This window comes from Hypanus sabinus, chromosome 11 (assembly GCF_030144855.1).
Source record: "Hypanus sabinus isolate sHypSab1 chromosome 11, sHypSab1.hap1, whole genome shotgun sequence".
Taxonomy (NCBI): Eukaryota; Metazoa; Chordata; class Chondrichthyes; order Myliobatiformes; family Dasyatidae; genus Hypanus; species Hypanus sabinus.
The window spans coordinates 55,968,566-55,980,989 of record NC_082716.1 but is presented as its reverse complement, the minus strand read 5'-3'; the positions used below and the strand labels follow the sequence as shown (position 1 = coordinate 55,980,989).

General features: G+C 40.9%; 1 protein-coding gene across 1 annotated transcript in view; it reads left to right on the top strand.

The window, feature by feature from the left end:
- Window positions 1-8,661, top strand: part of LOC132401978 (interleukin-23 receptor-like) — a 94,004-nt gene extending 85,343 nt beyond the window's left edge. The window contains exon 17 of the mRNA XM_059984370.1: window positions 7,211-8,661. Coding sequence (XP_059840353.1) covers window positions 7,211-7,831 — 621 coding nt within the window. The 3' untranslated portion in view covers window positions 7,832-8,661. The remainder of the gene's footprint in view (window positions 1-7,210) is intronic.
- Window positions 8,662-12,424: the final 3,763 nt, after the last annotated feature.

Here is a 12,424-nt window from a genome sequence, read left to right as displayed (position 1 = left end):
TCACACTTACACAGAATGAACAAATGATAAAGTCTTAGGGGAAAATGAAACCTGATGCTGCAAACAATGATTGCAAAACGCAACTTGTTATGTTTATCTTCCCATTCCATCAAACAGCATGCTAAATAGTTGTGAAAAGAAACCGAACACAAATCATTTCTTTTCTACATCGTTCAATAACTTACACTTGTACTCCATTTATGACAAAAAAATATTCTCAATACTCTTACTGCAGTATGTGTGCAATTACTTAGTCATAGGGTCATAGAAAAGTAGAGCACAGAAATAGGCCCTTCAGCCCAGCTAGTCTATGCCAAACCATTTAAACTGCCTACTCCAATCGACCTGCACCTGGACCTTAGCCCTCCATACCACTGTTGTCCACATACCTATCCAAACTTCTCTTGAGTGTTGGAATTGAGCTCGCATGCACCACTTATGCTGGCAGCTAATTCCACGTTCTTACAACCCTCTTGAATGAAGAAGCTTCCCCTCAATTTCAGATTAAACTTTTCACCTTTCACCCTTAACCCATGACCTCTAGTTGTACTTCCACTCAATCTCAATGGAAAAAGCCTGCTTGTATTTACCCTATCTATACCCCTCATAATTCTGTGTACCTCTGTCAACTCTCCCCTCAGTCTTCTATGATCCAAAGACGTCCTAACCTATTCAATCTTTCCTTACAACTCAGCTCCTCCACTCCAGCAACATCCTTGTAAATTTTCTCTGTACTCTTTCAACCTTATTTACAACTTTCCTGTAGGCTAGTGACCAAAACAGCACACATCATTTCAAATTAGGCCTCACCAACATCTAATACAACTTCAACATAACATTCTATCTCATCTACTTTCATTTATGAAGGCCAATGTGCCAAAAAGCTTTCTTTATAACTCTATCTACTTGTGATGCATCTTTCAATGGATTATGGACCTGTATTCCCAAATCCTTTTGTTCTACCACACTCCCCAGTCCCTTACTGTTCACTGTGTAAAACCTACCCTGGTTGGTCCTACTGAGGTGCAACCCTTTGCACTTGTCTGCATTAAATTCCATCTGCCATTTTTTAGCCCATTTTTCCAACTGGTCCCGATCCCACTGCATGCTTTGATAGTCTTCTTTGCTGTCCACTGCACCCCATATCTTGGTGCCATCTGCAAATTTGTTGATCCAGTTAATGACATTATCATCCAAATCATTGATATATATGACAAATAACAACAGACCCAGCACCAATCTTAAGTGGGAGGGTGAGCAGCCAGAGGTCATGGTTCACATCAGTACCAATGACATGGGTAGGACAACTAATGAGGTTTTGCAGAGTTCAGGTAGTTAAGTGCTAAGTTAAAAGACAGGACATCCAGGGCTGTGATCTTAGGATTGCTATCCATGCCACATGCTACAGAGATGAGAAACAGGAAGAAACACATGACTAATGAGTTGGTGCAGGCGTGAGGGCTTCAGATTTTATTTATCATTCGGCTCTCTTCCACGGAAGGTGGTACCTGTACAAAAGGGATGGTTTGCACCTTAACTGGAGGGGGGCAAATATCCTAGCAGGAAGCTTTGCTGGTACTAAATGGGGTGTGGGTGGGATTGGTTTAAATTCGAGTTGCAGGGGTTGGGAACCAGAGTGCAGAACTGATAGTGGAGAGATTGTGGAGACAGATATTTTTAACAAGGTCAGGAAGCAAAAGCTTGAGTGGGGGGGGGGGTGACTAATGTTCAGAGTTGTGAATATTTCAATGCAAGATGTATTGTCGGAAAGGCCAATGAGCTCGGAGCATGGATCAACACATAGAATTATGATATTGTAGCCATTAGTGAGACTTGGTTGCAGGAGGGGCGGGATTGGCTGCTCAGTATTTGGGGTTCCGTTGTTTTAGATGTGATAAAGCAGGAGGGATTAAAAGGCGAGCTGTGGCGTTACTAGTCAGCGAAAACGTCATGGCAGTGCTTAGTCAGGACAGACTGAAGAAGTTGTCTAGTGAGGTTTTATGGGTGGAAATGAGGAGTGAGAAAGGTCTATATTATAGATGGCCCAACAGTCTTCTGGATTTAGAGAAGCAAACTTGTAGAGAGATTGCAGACTGTTACAAAGAAACATAAGGTTGTAGGTGATTTTTAACTTTCCACATATTGTCTGAACTCCCATAATATAAAAGAACTAGATAGGATCGAGTTTGTCATATGCATTCTGGAAAGTTACCTTAATCACAACATCGATGTCCCAACGGGAGAGAGAGTGTGATTCTAGATCAATTAGGGAATAGATAGATAGATAGATAGATACTTTATTCATCCCCAAAAGGGGAAATTCAACATTTTTCCAGTGTCCCATACACTTATTGTAGCAAAACTAATTACATACAGTATTTAACTCAGTATAAATATGATATGCATCTAAAATCACCCTCCCAAAAAGCATTAATAAATAGCTTTTAAAAAGTTCTTAAATAGTTTAAGTGCATTGAGTGGTAACTTAAGCTCAGTCCTAACCCCGGCACTTTAACATGTCTTGCCCCTGGTGGTTGAATTGTAGAGCCAAATGGTGTTGGGGAGGAATGAGACAAGGCAGGTGACAGAAGTATGTGTAGGGGAACACTTTGTATCTAGTAATCATAATGCCATTAGTTTCAAAGTAATTATGGAAAAGGATAGGTCTGGTCCGCGAGTTGAAACTCTAACTTGGAGAAAGGCCAATTTTGATGGTATCAGAAAGGATCTGGCAAGTGAGGATTGGGACAAGTTGTTTTCTGGCAAAGGTGTACTTGGTAAGAGAAAGGTCTTCAAAAGTAAAATTTTGAGAGTACAATGCTTGTATGTGTCTGTCGGAGTTAAAGATAAAAGGTTTAGTAGGCCTTGGTTTTCAAGATATTTTGAGGCTGTGGTTAAGAAAGAAAAAGGATGTGCTTAGCAGGTATAGGCAGGTTGGAAGAAATGAGCATCTGAGGAGTGTAAGAAAACACTTACGATAGAGATCAGGAGGGATAAAAGAAGGCATGGGGCTCCTCAAGCAGACAAGGTGAAGAAGAATCCTATGGGCTTCTACAGATATGTTAAGCAAAAAAGGATTGCAAGGGACAAAATTGGTCCTCTAGAAGATCAGAATGATAATCTATGTGTGGAGCCAAAGGAGATGGAGAACATCTTGAAAGGATTTTTACTCTGTGTCAGGAGATGGACACAGAGTCTATAGAAGTGAGGCAGAACAACACCAACTTTGTGAACCCTATACAGATGGCAGAGAAGGTATTGTTTGCTGTCTTGAGGCAAATTAGGGTGGACAAATCTCCAGGGCCTGACAAGATGTTCCCTTTGACCCTGTGGGAGACAAGTGCAGAAATTTCAGGGGCACCTTAGCAGAGATACTTAAATCATCTTTAGGGACAGGTGAGATACCAGAGGACTGGAGGATATCTAATATTGTTCCGCTATTTAGGAAGGGATCTAAGAATAAATTAAGAAATGATAGGCCAGTGAGCCTGACGTCAGTAGTGATAAAGTTATTGGAAGATGTTCAAAGAGATGAGATATATAGGTACTTGAGATAAACTGAGAATGATTAAGGATAGTCAGTATGGCTTTGTGTATGGTAAGTTATGTCTAATCAATCTTACGGAGTTGTTCAAGAAATTTATCAGGGAAATTGATGAAGACAAGGTAGCGGATGTTGTCTACATGGACATTGGCAAGGCCTTTGACAAGATCCTGCTTGGGAGGTTGATCAAGAAGATTCAATTACTCAGCATTCAAGATGGGGTAGTAAATTGGATTGGACACTGGCTTTGCACGAGAATCCAGAGAGTGGTAGTAGATGTTTGCTTCTCTGATTGGAGGCCTATGACTAGTGGAGTGCTGCAGGATCAATGCTTGGTTGTCATCTATATCAATGACCTGAGATTATGGAGTACCTGGAGGCACATGACAACATAGGCCAAAGCCATCGGTTTCCTGAAAAGTAAATCCTGCCTGACTAACCTACTGCAATTTTTTGAGAAAATTACAAGTAGGGTAGACCAAGGAGATGCAGTAGATGTGTACTTGGGTTTTCAGAAGGCCTTTGACAAGGTGCCGCACATGAGGCCCACAGGGGTCAGTGTTGGGACCATTGCTTTTTACAATGTATGTCAATGATTTGGACTATGGGAGCAATGGATTTGTGGCTAAATTTGCCAATAATACAAAGATAGGTGGAGGAGTGGGTAGTATTGAGGAAACAGAGAGCCTGCAGAGAGACTTAAATAGTTTATGGGAAAGGGCAAAGAATGATTCCAGGAATGAAAGGGTTACCGTATGAGGAATGTCTGGTAGCTCCTGGGCTGTATTCCTTGGAGTTCAGGAGAATGGGGGGGGGGGGGATCTCATAGAAACATTCTGAATTTTAACTGATTAGTTATGGAAAAGTTATTTCCATGGTAGGAGAATCTAGGTCAAGATGCACGATTTCAGGATGGAAGGGACGTCCATTTAGAACAGAGATGCGGAGAAATTACTTTAGTCAGCGGGTGTTAAATCTGTGGAATTTGTTGCCACGAGCAGCTGTGGAGGCCAAGTCATTGGGTGTATTTAAGGCAGAGATAGATGGGTTCTTGATTAGCCAGAGCATCAAAGGGTATGAGGAGAAGGCAGGGGAGTGGGGATGACTGGAAGAATTGGATCAGACCATGCTTGAATGGCAGAGAATGGGCTGAATGGCTCTTATATCTTATTGTCTTATGTCTTACAATGTGGTTAATTGGATCAGCAAATCTGTGGATGACACCAAATCTGGAGGGTGTAGTGGACAGCGAAGAAGACTATCAAAGCTTGCAGCAAGATCAGGGCAAGCTGGAAAAATGGGCTGAAAAATGGCAGATGGAATTTAATGCAGACAAGTGTGAGGTGTTGCACTTTGGCAGGACCAATTAGAGCAGATCCTACACAGTGAACAGTAGAGCATGAGGAGTGTGGTATAATAAGGGAATCTGGGAATACAGATCCATAATTCATTGAAAATGGTGTCACAAGTAGACAGGATCCTAATGAAAACTTTTGGTACATTGTCCTTCATAGACTGAAGGACAGGAATTGGGATGTTATATTGAAGTTGTATAAGATGTTGATGAGGCCTAGTTTGGTGAATTGTGTGCAGATTTGGTCACCAATCCACAGGATAGATGTAAATAAGATTAAAAGAGTACAAAAAAAATTTACAAGAATGTTGCCAGGACTGGAGGACCTGAATAATAAGGAAAGATTTAATACGTTATAACTTAATTCCCTGGAGAAGATTAAGGGGAGATTTGATAGAGGTATAGAAAACTATGAGGGATATAGACGGGGTAAATGCAAGCAGGCTTTTTGTTCAGTGAGGTAGGGTGAGACTACAAATAGAGGTCATAGGTTAAGAGAGAAAGGTGATATCTTTAATGGGAATGTGAGGGGAGACTTTTCAGTCAGAGGGTTGTGAGAGTGTGGAATGAGCTGCCAATGCAAGTAGTGGAAGTGATTTCAATTTCAACATGTAAGGGAAGTTTATATGGGCACATGGATGGCAGGTGTATGACGGGCTATGGTCGAGGTGTGGCTCAAATTGACTAGGCAATTTAAATGGTTCAGCATGAATGGGATAGGCCGATGGACCTGTTTCTGCGCTGCAGTTTTCTACAACTCTATGACCCTAATAAATGTTCCAAAGTACTCATTAATTTTTATAGAGTTAAAGGCTTCTCAGGGCAAAGACATCTCTGTTCACATCATGACACAACAGATCTTGGCCACTTACTTAGTAGAAAATTGGCAACTTTAAAAACAGTTGAGCTTGCACATTTTGAGTCTTTAGCTCTTTGAGGCTTCAGCAAGGACAGCACTGAATGGGAGATGGCACAAAAAAGTATCAGGTAGAATCTTTGTTCTCCTTCAAAGTTTATTGTTTTTCCTTCTTTATAGTTGCTCATTTCTCAACACTGGAGGTGCCAGGCAGCATAGTGGAATGCTCCTTTTGCAGGATGTGAGAAGGCAGGGAGACCTCCAGTGTTCTCGGTGACTCCACCTGCAAGAAGTGCATTCAGTTGGAGCTGGAACTGGATGCACTCTGGATTATTTGGTAGGCAGCACGCAGTAAATTGGGTGAGAGTCAGGATGGGAAAGGAGTTAAATAGCAAGAGCAGGGTACCCCTATGGCCATCCCGCTCAACAACAGGTTTGGAAACTGTTGGAGGACCAACTGTTTGTCCAACTAAAATAATCTCTTGTGCCTACACAATGTCCATATCCCTCCATTTTCCTTACATTCGTGCGACATTCAATAGGTTGAGATGAGATCCCTCCTCACTCTTCTGAATTCCAGTGAGTGCAGGCCCAGATCCATCAAAAACACTACTCATGTGATAAGCCTTTCAATCCCAGAACATATTGAATTTAATTAAAATAAATGTACCTTGGAAGTGCTTTACTCTTAAGGACTGGATAACAATGAGCCCCCTATGAATCATTTCCAGAGCTCCATCTGCCAAGATGCTCAGAACCTCTCGAGGATAGGTTCCGATCACAGCATGCTACAGTCACAAACATCTCCATGTAGATGCCAGTGTGCAAATAGATGCTCAGAACCTCTCGAGGATAGATTCCGATCACAGCACGCTACAGTCACAAACATCTCCATGTAGATGCCAGTGTGCAAATAGATGCTCAGAACCTCTCGAGGATAGGTTCCGAACACAGCATGCTACAGTCACAAACATCTCCATGTAGATGCCAGTGTGCAAATAGATGCTCAGAACCTCTCGAGGATAGGTTCCGATCACAGCATACTACAGTCACAAACATCTCCATGTAGATGCTAATGTGCAAATAGCAGAAAAATAGAGAAATGCTTTTAACGAATTTGAGGTCAATTTAACATACATCTTGGACACTGTATTGCAAAGTGTGCATTGACTGATCCAATTCAAAGCTATTTTGCTATACGTAGGCTTGTACAGGGATTAACTACCAGTGCTAGTTATTTATTTGAAATCATCTTCGTTTTGCCTAAACTTCAGAAGTGAAAGTGAAATCACTGAAGTTATGTTATTTGAAGTGAAAAATATAGCTAATTACTTAATAAGATCTAACTCAGACAACAGTTATGGCAAAGAGTTTGTAATCTTATTCATCAATTCTTTGAAAGACTGTTGATACCTTGTTTGAATTTCATACAGTTTTGCATTTATTTCCATTGTAGAAGAAAGATGAATATCCCTTTCCACGCTCTCCAATGCATTGGATGTACAATGATCCACCAATAACAGAGGTGCAGGAAGCTTTGCTACCAAAAAGCAACAGAAACTCAATCCAGAACGTTAATGAAAATTTGAATCACGAAATACACCAAGGAGCTTTTAAGAGTCATATATTGGATACTCCAGAAGTGCAAAATTCTAATCAGTGTCAAATAAATGAGGAAGTTGAAATTGGCTACAAGCCTCAAAGCTCTGTGTGTCAGGTGGCAACTTTATCATATAATGAAGACCAATCGATTCGAAAGGATGAGATTGCTCAAAATAAGGAGTACAAGGGCTTCAACATTCCAGTGTTTCACAGAGTAGCAGATATTTCCACCATTGTGGATACAAGCATTGATTTGAGCTCAGGCCTTACAGGGGCACCAGAACCTTTAAAGTACTTGCTTAAGAGAGAAGAGACTCACTTCCCACTTAGTGAACATCATGGGATATATGCGACCGAGAGCTTACTACAAGAACAAACTCTACTCCCAGATGAACTCGTGGATTGTCTACTACACCTGGAAGAAAACTCCACTGGTTTCAAATCTTACTTTCCCCAGATTGTGGCTATTCAATGACACTGCTTAAATAGACACCAAATTCTGAGTCTTACCTCAAGACTCTAAAAGTTGGATTTTTTTTTAATTGGTAAAAAAAAATGGTCTGTGAGCCATTTAAATTAGATTGTACATAGAAGATATGGGTTGGAGCATAAAAGTATGATGCCTTCAAAACAAAATAAGAAAAGCAAATGATATATCTTTTGTTCTTCACTGAATAAGTGTGGAATGAAAAACAAAACAGACAAAATGCTGGAGGAACTCAGCAGGTCAGGCAGCATCTGTGAAAGTAAATAAATTCTCGGCGTTTCAGGCCGAGACCCTTCTTCAGGACTGAAGTGTGGAATGAGCTGCTAATAAACACAGTTAATTTTACATTAACCACACTGCCTTCCCCACCCCACATTTCTGCATGTAAGATCTCTGAGAACAAACAGAACTAACAAATTCAAGGTTTAGGGCTGATCTAAATGGTCAGGATTGGTAAGAACATGATGCTTATTGTGATTCTTTAGTCTGTGAGTAAGTTAAATGCGCCCTGTTAAAATGGCATCAGATGCAGTTTTAGATTAGTATCCCTTGAATTTAATATTAATGTAACATCCTGATCAAATAAAGCAATGGGAATAGAGGTTGATTTGAAGATTATGATACACTGTAATCACTCAGTTTTCTTCCACCGTATCTGAGAAATACTGATTTCTCGAATGAAAACTTTTTTCAATTCCATGTGTCTACAAATATGTGTTCAAAATGCTATCTGGAAATGCTGGTATTATACTAAGTAGCCACACAGTTGTGGTATTGAGCTAGCAACCCAGAGCACCAGTTAATGACATATTGCGGCATTAAAACCACTTGGGAATGTGTGTGTTAATACTAGAACGTAACTGTACTAAAAGCTGTCGTATTAAAGTAAAAGTTTCAGTAATTAATTAATCTCTTTCAGGAGTGTTTCAGGAGGAATTCTGTATAGTTTCCTCAGGCAATATAGAGAGGGCTGTACTAGAGAGAAGGCAAAGCTCAACCTGTTCTGGGGTAATTGGGGATGGCAAGTGACTAAAGTGATGGGGGAAGATGGGGAGAGCATTTTGGGAACTTTGACCATAGATCTGTTAGTTATAAAATAGTTATGGTGAAGGATAGAACTGGTCCGCAGTTTCAAGATATAGATCCAGCAAGGCAAATTTTGATTGTATTAGACAGGAACTTCCAAAGATTGATTGGAATAGACTATTTGCAGCCAAAAGGAACTTCTAGCAACTGGGAGGATTTTAAAAGTGAGATAACAAGAGTTCAGGTCCACTTGTTAGAGTGAAGGACTAGAGACCCGAAATGACAAGAAATAGTGAGCCTGGGTCAGGAAAAAGCAGAAGGCATGGGTCAGGTACAATCATCTGGAATCAAAAGAATCCCTGGAAGAGTATAGGTATCTAGAATCACCCCAATGTTCAAGAATGAGTATTCTTGATCCAGAACTATAATCAAGAATGAATGTAAGAAGGGCGTAAGATAGCTTTGGCAGAGAAGATTAAAGAGAATACGAAGAGATGTTGTAAGTATATTAAGGAAAAAAGAGTAAATAGGGAGAATAGGGCCTGAACTGGACATCTATGTGTGGAGCCACAAATGGGCAAGGTTCTCAATTAATATTTCTCCTCTGTTTTTACTATGGAGAAACATATAAAGGCTTCAGAACTAGGGAAAGTAAATGGTGATGTGTTGGTGAAGTGCTGAACGTATTAAAACGTATGAAGGTAGATTCTCTGGGGTCTGACCATGTCTATCCAACAACATTGTGGGAGGCTAGAGAACTTTGAGGAGTCCCAGCCAAGATACTTCCATCATCATTACCCATGGGTGAGGTGCTGGTAGACTGCAGGACTGCAACTGTGTGTTTATTTAAGGACTGCAGAGAGAAACATGGGAACACTAGACCTGTAACCCTAACATCTGTGATAGGTAAGTTGCTGGAGAGGATTGTGAGGGATAAGATACATATGGAAAGACAGGGTTTAGGACACAGAACGGTACAACAGAGGAACAGGACCTACAGCCCACAATGTTGTGCCAAACCAATTAAATTAGTAATCAAATGGTCAGCTAAAGTAATCCCTTGTGTCTTCACAATATCCTTCCATGTTCTTCACATTCCTGTGCCTATCTAAATGCCCTTAATGTGTCTGCCTCTATCATAATCACAGGCACCCACCTCTCTCTGCATACAAAAAGACCTGCCCCTCACATATCCTTTGAAATTACCCACCTCGCTTTAAATGCATGCCCTCTGGTATTAGACATTTCAACCCTGCGAAAAATATACTGGCTATCTACCCTCTCTATGCCTCTCATAATCTTATAAACCTTTTTCAGATCTCCCCTCAACCTCCACTGTTCCAGAGAAAGCAACCCAAGTTCAGATCATAAGCCCATAAGATATTGGAGCAGAATTGGGACACTCGGCAAATAGAGTCTGCATCACCAGTCCGCATCACACAATCTGCATCACCAGTCCGCATCACACAGTCTGCATCACCAGTCGGCATCACACAGCTGATTTATTACCCTATTCTTCTGCCTCCTCCCCGTAATCTTCAACACCCTGACAAATCAAGAACCTATCAACCTCCACTTTAAGTATACTCAGTGACTTGCCCTCCACACCACCATCCGTGACAATGAATTCAACAGACTCACTACCTTCTGGCTAATGAAATTCCCCCTCATTTATTCTCTAACTGGATGTCTGTCTATTCAGACCATTAAGCTCTTAGGCTGATCTAGAAGTTTAGGTTGCATGGAATCCAGGGAGAGCCGACTAACTGGATACTCAATTGGTTTGATGTTAGGATAATGGTGGAAATTTGTTTCTTTGGCTGAAGGCTCGTGACAAGTGGTGTGTCTCAGAGGTCAGTACTTGGCCAGTTTTTGTTTCTCATCTATATCAACAATCTGTTTAAGAAGGCACAGGACATGGTTAGTAAGGATGCAGACAACACTAAAATAGGTGGCATAGTGGACAAAAAATAAGGTTATTAAAAATTACAGCAGAATCTTGATTAGTTAGGTAAGTAGGCCAAGGAATAGCAAATGGATTTTAATTCAGATATGTGCGAGGTGATGTATGCAAGTCAAGCCAATATAGGGCCCAAGGGTGTGTTGTAGGACAGAGGGATGTTGGAGTTCAGGTACATGATTCCCTAAAAGTGGTATTGCAAGTAGATAGGGTGGTGAAGATGGCTTTTGGCACGCTGGCCTTCTTTGGCTAAAGCACTATAGAAGTTGGGAGCTCATGTGATTGTATCTCACTGGCGAGGCTGCACTTGGAGTATTGTGTACAGTTTCGGTTGCCGTGCTGAAGGAAAGATGCCATTAAACTGGAAGGAGTGCAGAAAAGGTTTGCAAAGATATTACCAGGACTTGAGGAACAGAGTTATAAGGATAATTTGAATAGGTTAGGACATTTTACATGGAGCATAACGGCCTAAGGTGTCACTTGAGAGAAGTGAATAAAATGATGAGGAGGTGACTGGACTTAGTCTCTTCCCCATAGTTGGGAAATCAAGAACCAGAGAGCCTATAGGTTTAATGTGAGAGAAAAAAGAACCTGAGGTGAGCCATATTTTTACACAGAGAATGGTACATATATAGAATGAGCTGCCAGAAGGAGTGTTTGAGGCAGATATGATAACTTTTAAATGATGGTACACTGAAAGGAAAGGATCAGAAGGATTTGGGCCAAACATGGGCAAATGAGACTAGCTTGAATAGGTGTCTTATGGCGTGGTTTGTTGAGCTAATGACTCTGTTTCCGTTCTGTATGTCTCTCTGAAAAAAGCTGTCATAAGTTTACAAATTATGTGGCTAACTTTCAATACCTTGAGGAAGAATGGGAATGACTGTCTCATCCATGTCCCAAAAGCAAATTGGAAGTTACTGAGTTGAAAAAGTACCGTGATTTTAATAACTTCCCTGCCCACCTAATAAGTAATTTCATTGTCATTACCACACAATGTAGCCTCAATTGATGGAGAGAATTCTATAATTTTTGCAATTCAAAATTAGATGAAAAAGTCCTGGAAAAACTCAATAGGTAAGGCAGTGGCTGAGAAGGGAGTAACAGAAGGAAGTCACTGACATATGGGTGAAATCTGTTTTCTTTTGTGGCAGCAGTACAAGGCAAGACATAAAAATGACTATAAGTTATAAATAAATAACTAGTGTGAAAGAGGAATAGTATGCTGTTCGTGGACCATTCAGAATTCTAATTGTGGAGGCAATGTAGCTGTTCCCAATGTAGCTGGCAAGTGTGTCTTCAAGCTCCTGTACCTCCTCCTTGATTGAAGTTATGAGAAGAGGATGTGACCCGGAAACGTTCCTTAATGAACCTCCTTGAGTAGCATTTTGAAGGTGTCCTCAGCGGTGGAGATAGTGGTGCTCAAGATGGAGCTGGATGTGTCTACAACCTCCTCTGGCCCTCTCTTCTGCTGCACATTGGAGCCTCTAATGATACAACCAATCAGAATACCCTCCATCATAAATCCACAAAGATTTACAAGTCTTTGGTGACATATCATATTTTCCTAAACCCCTAATGCAGTACAATCACTG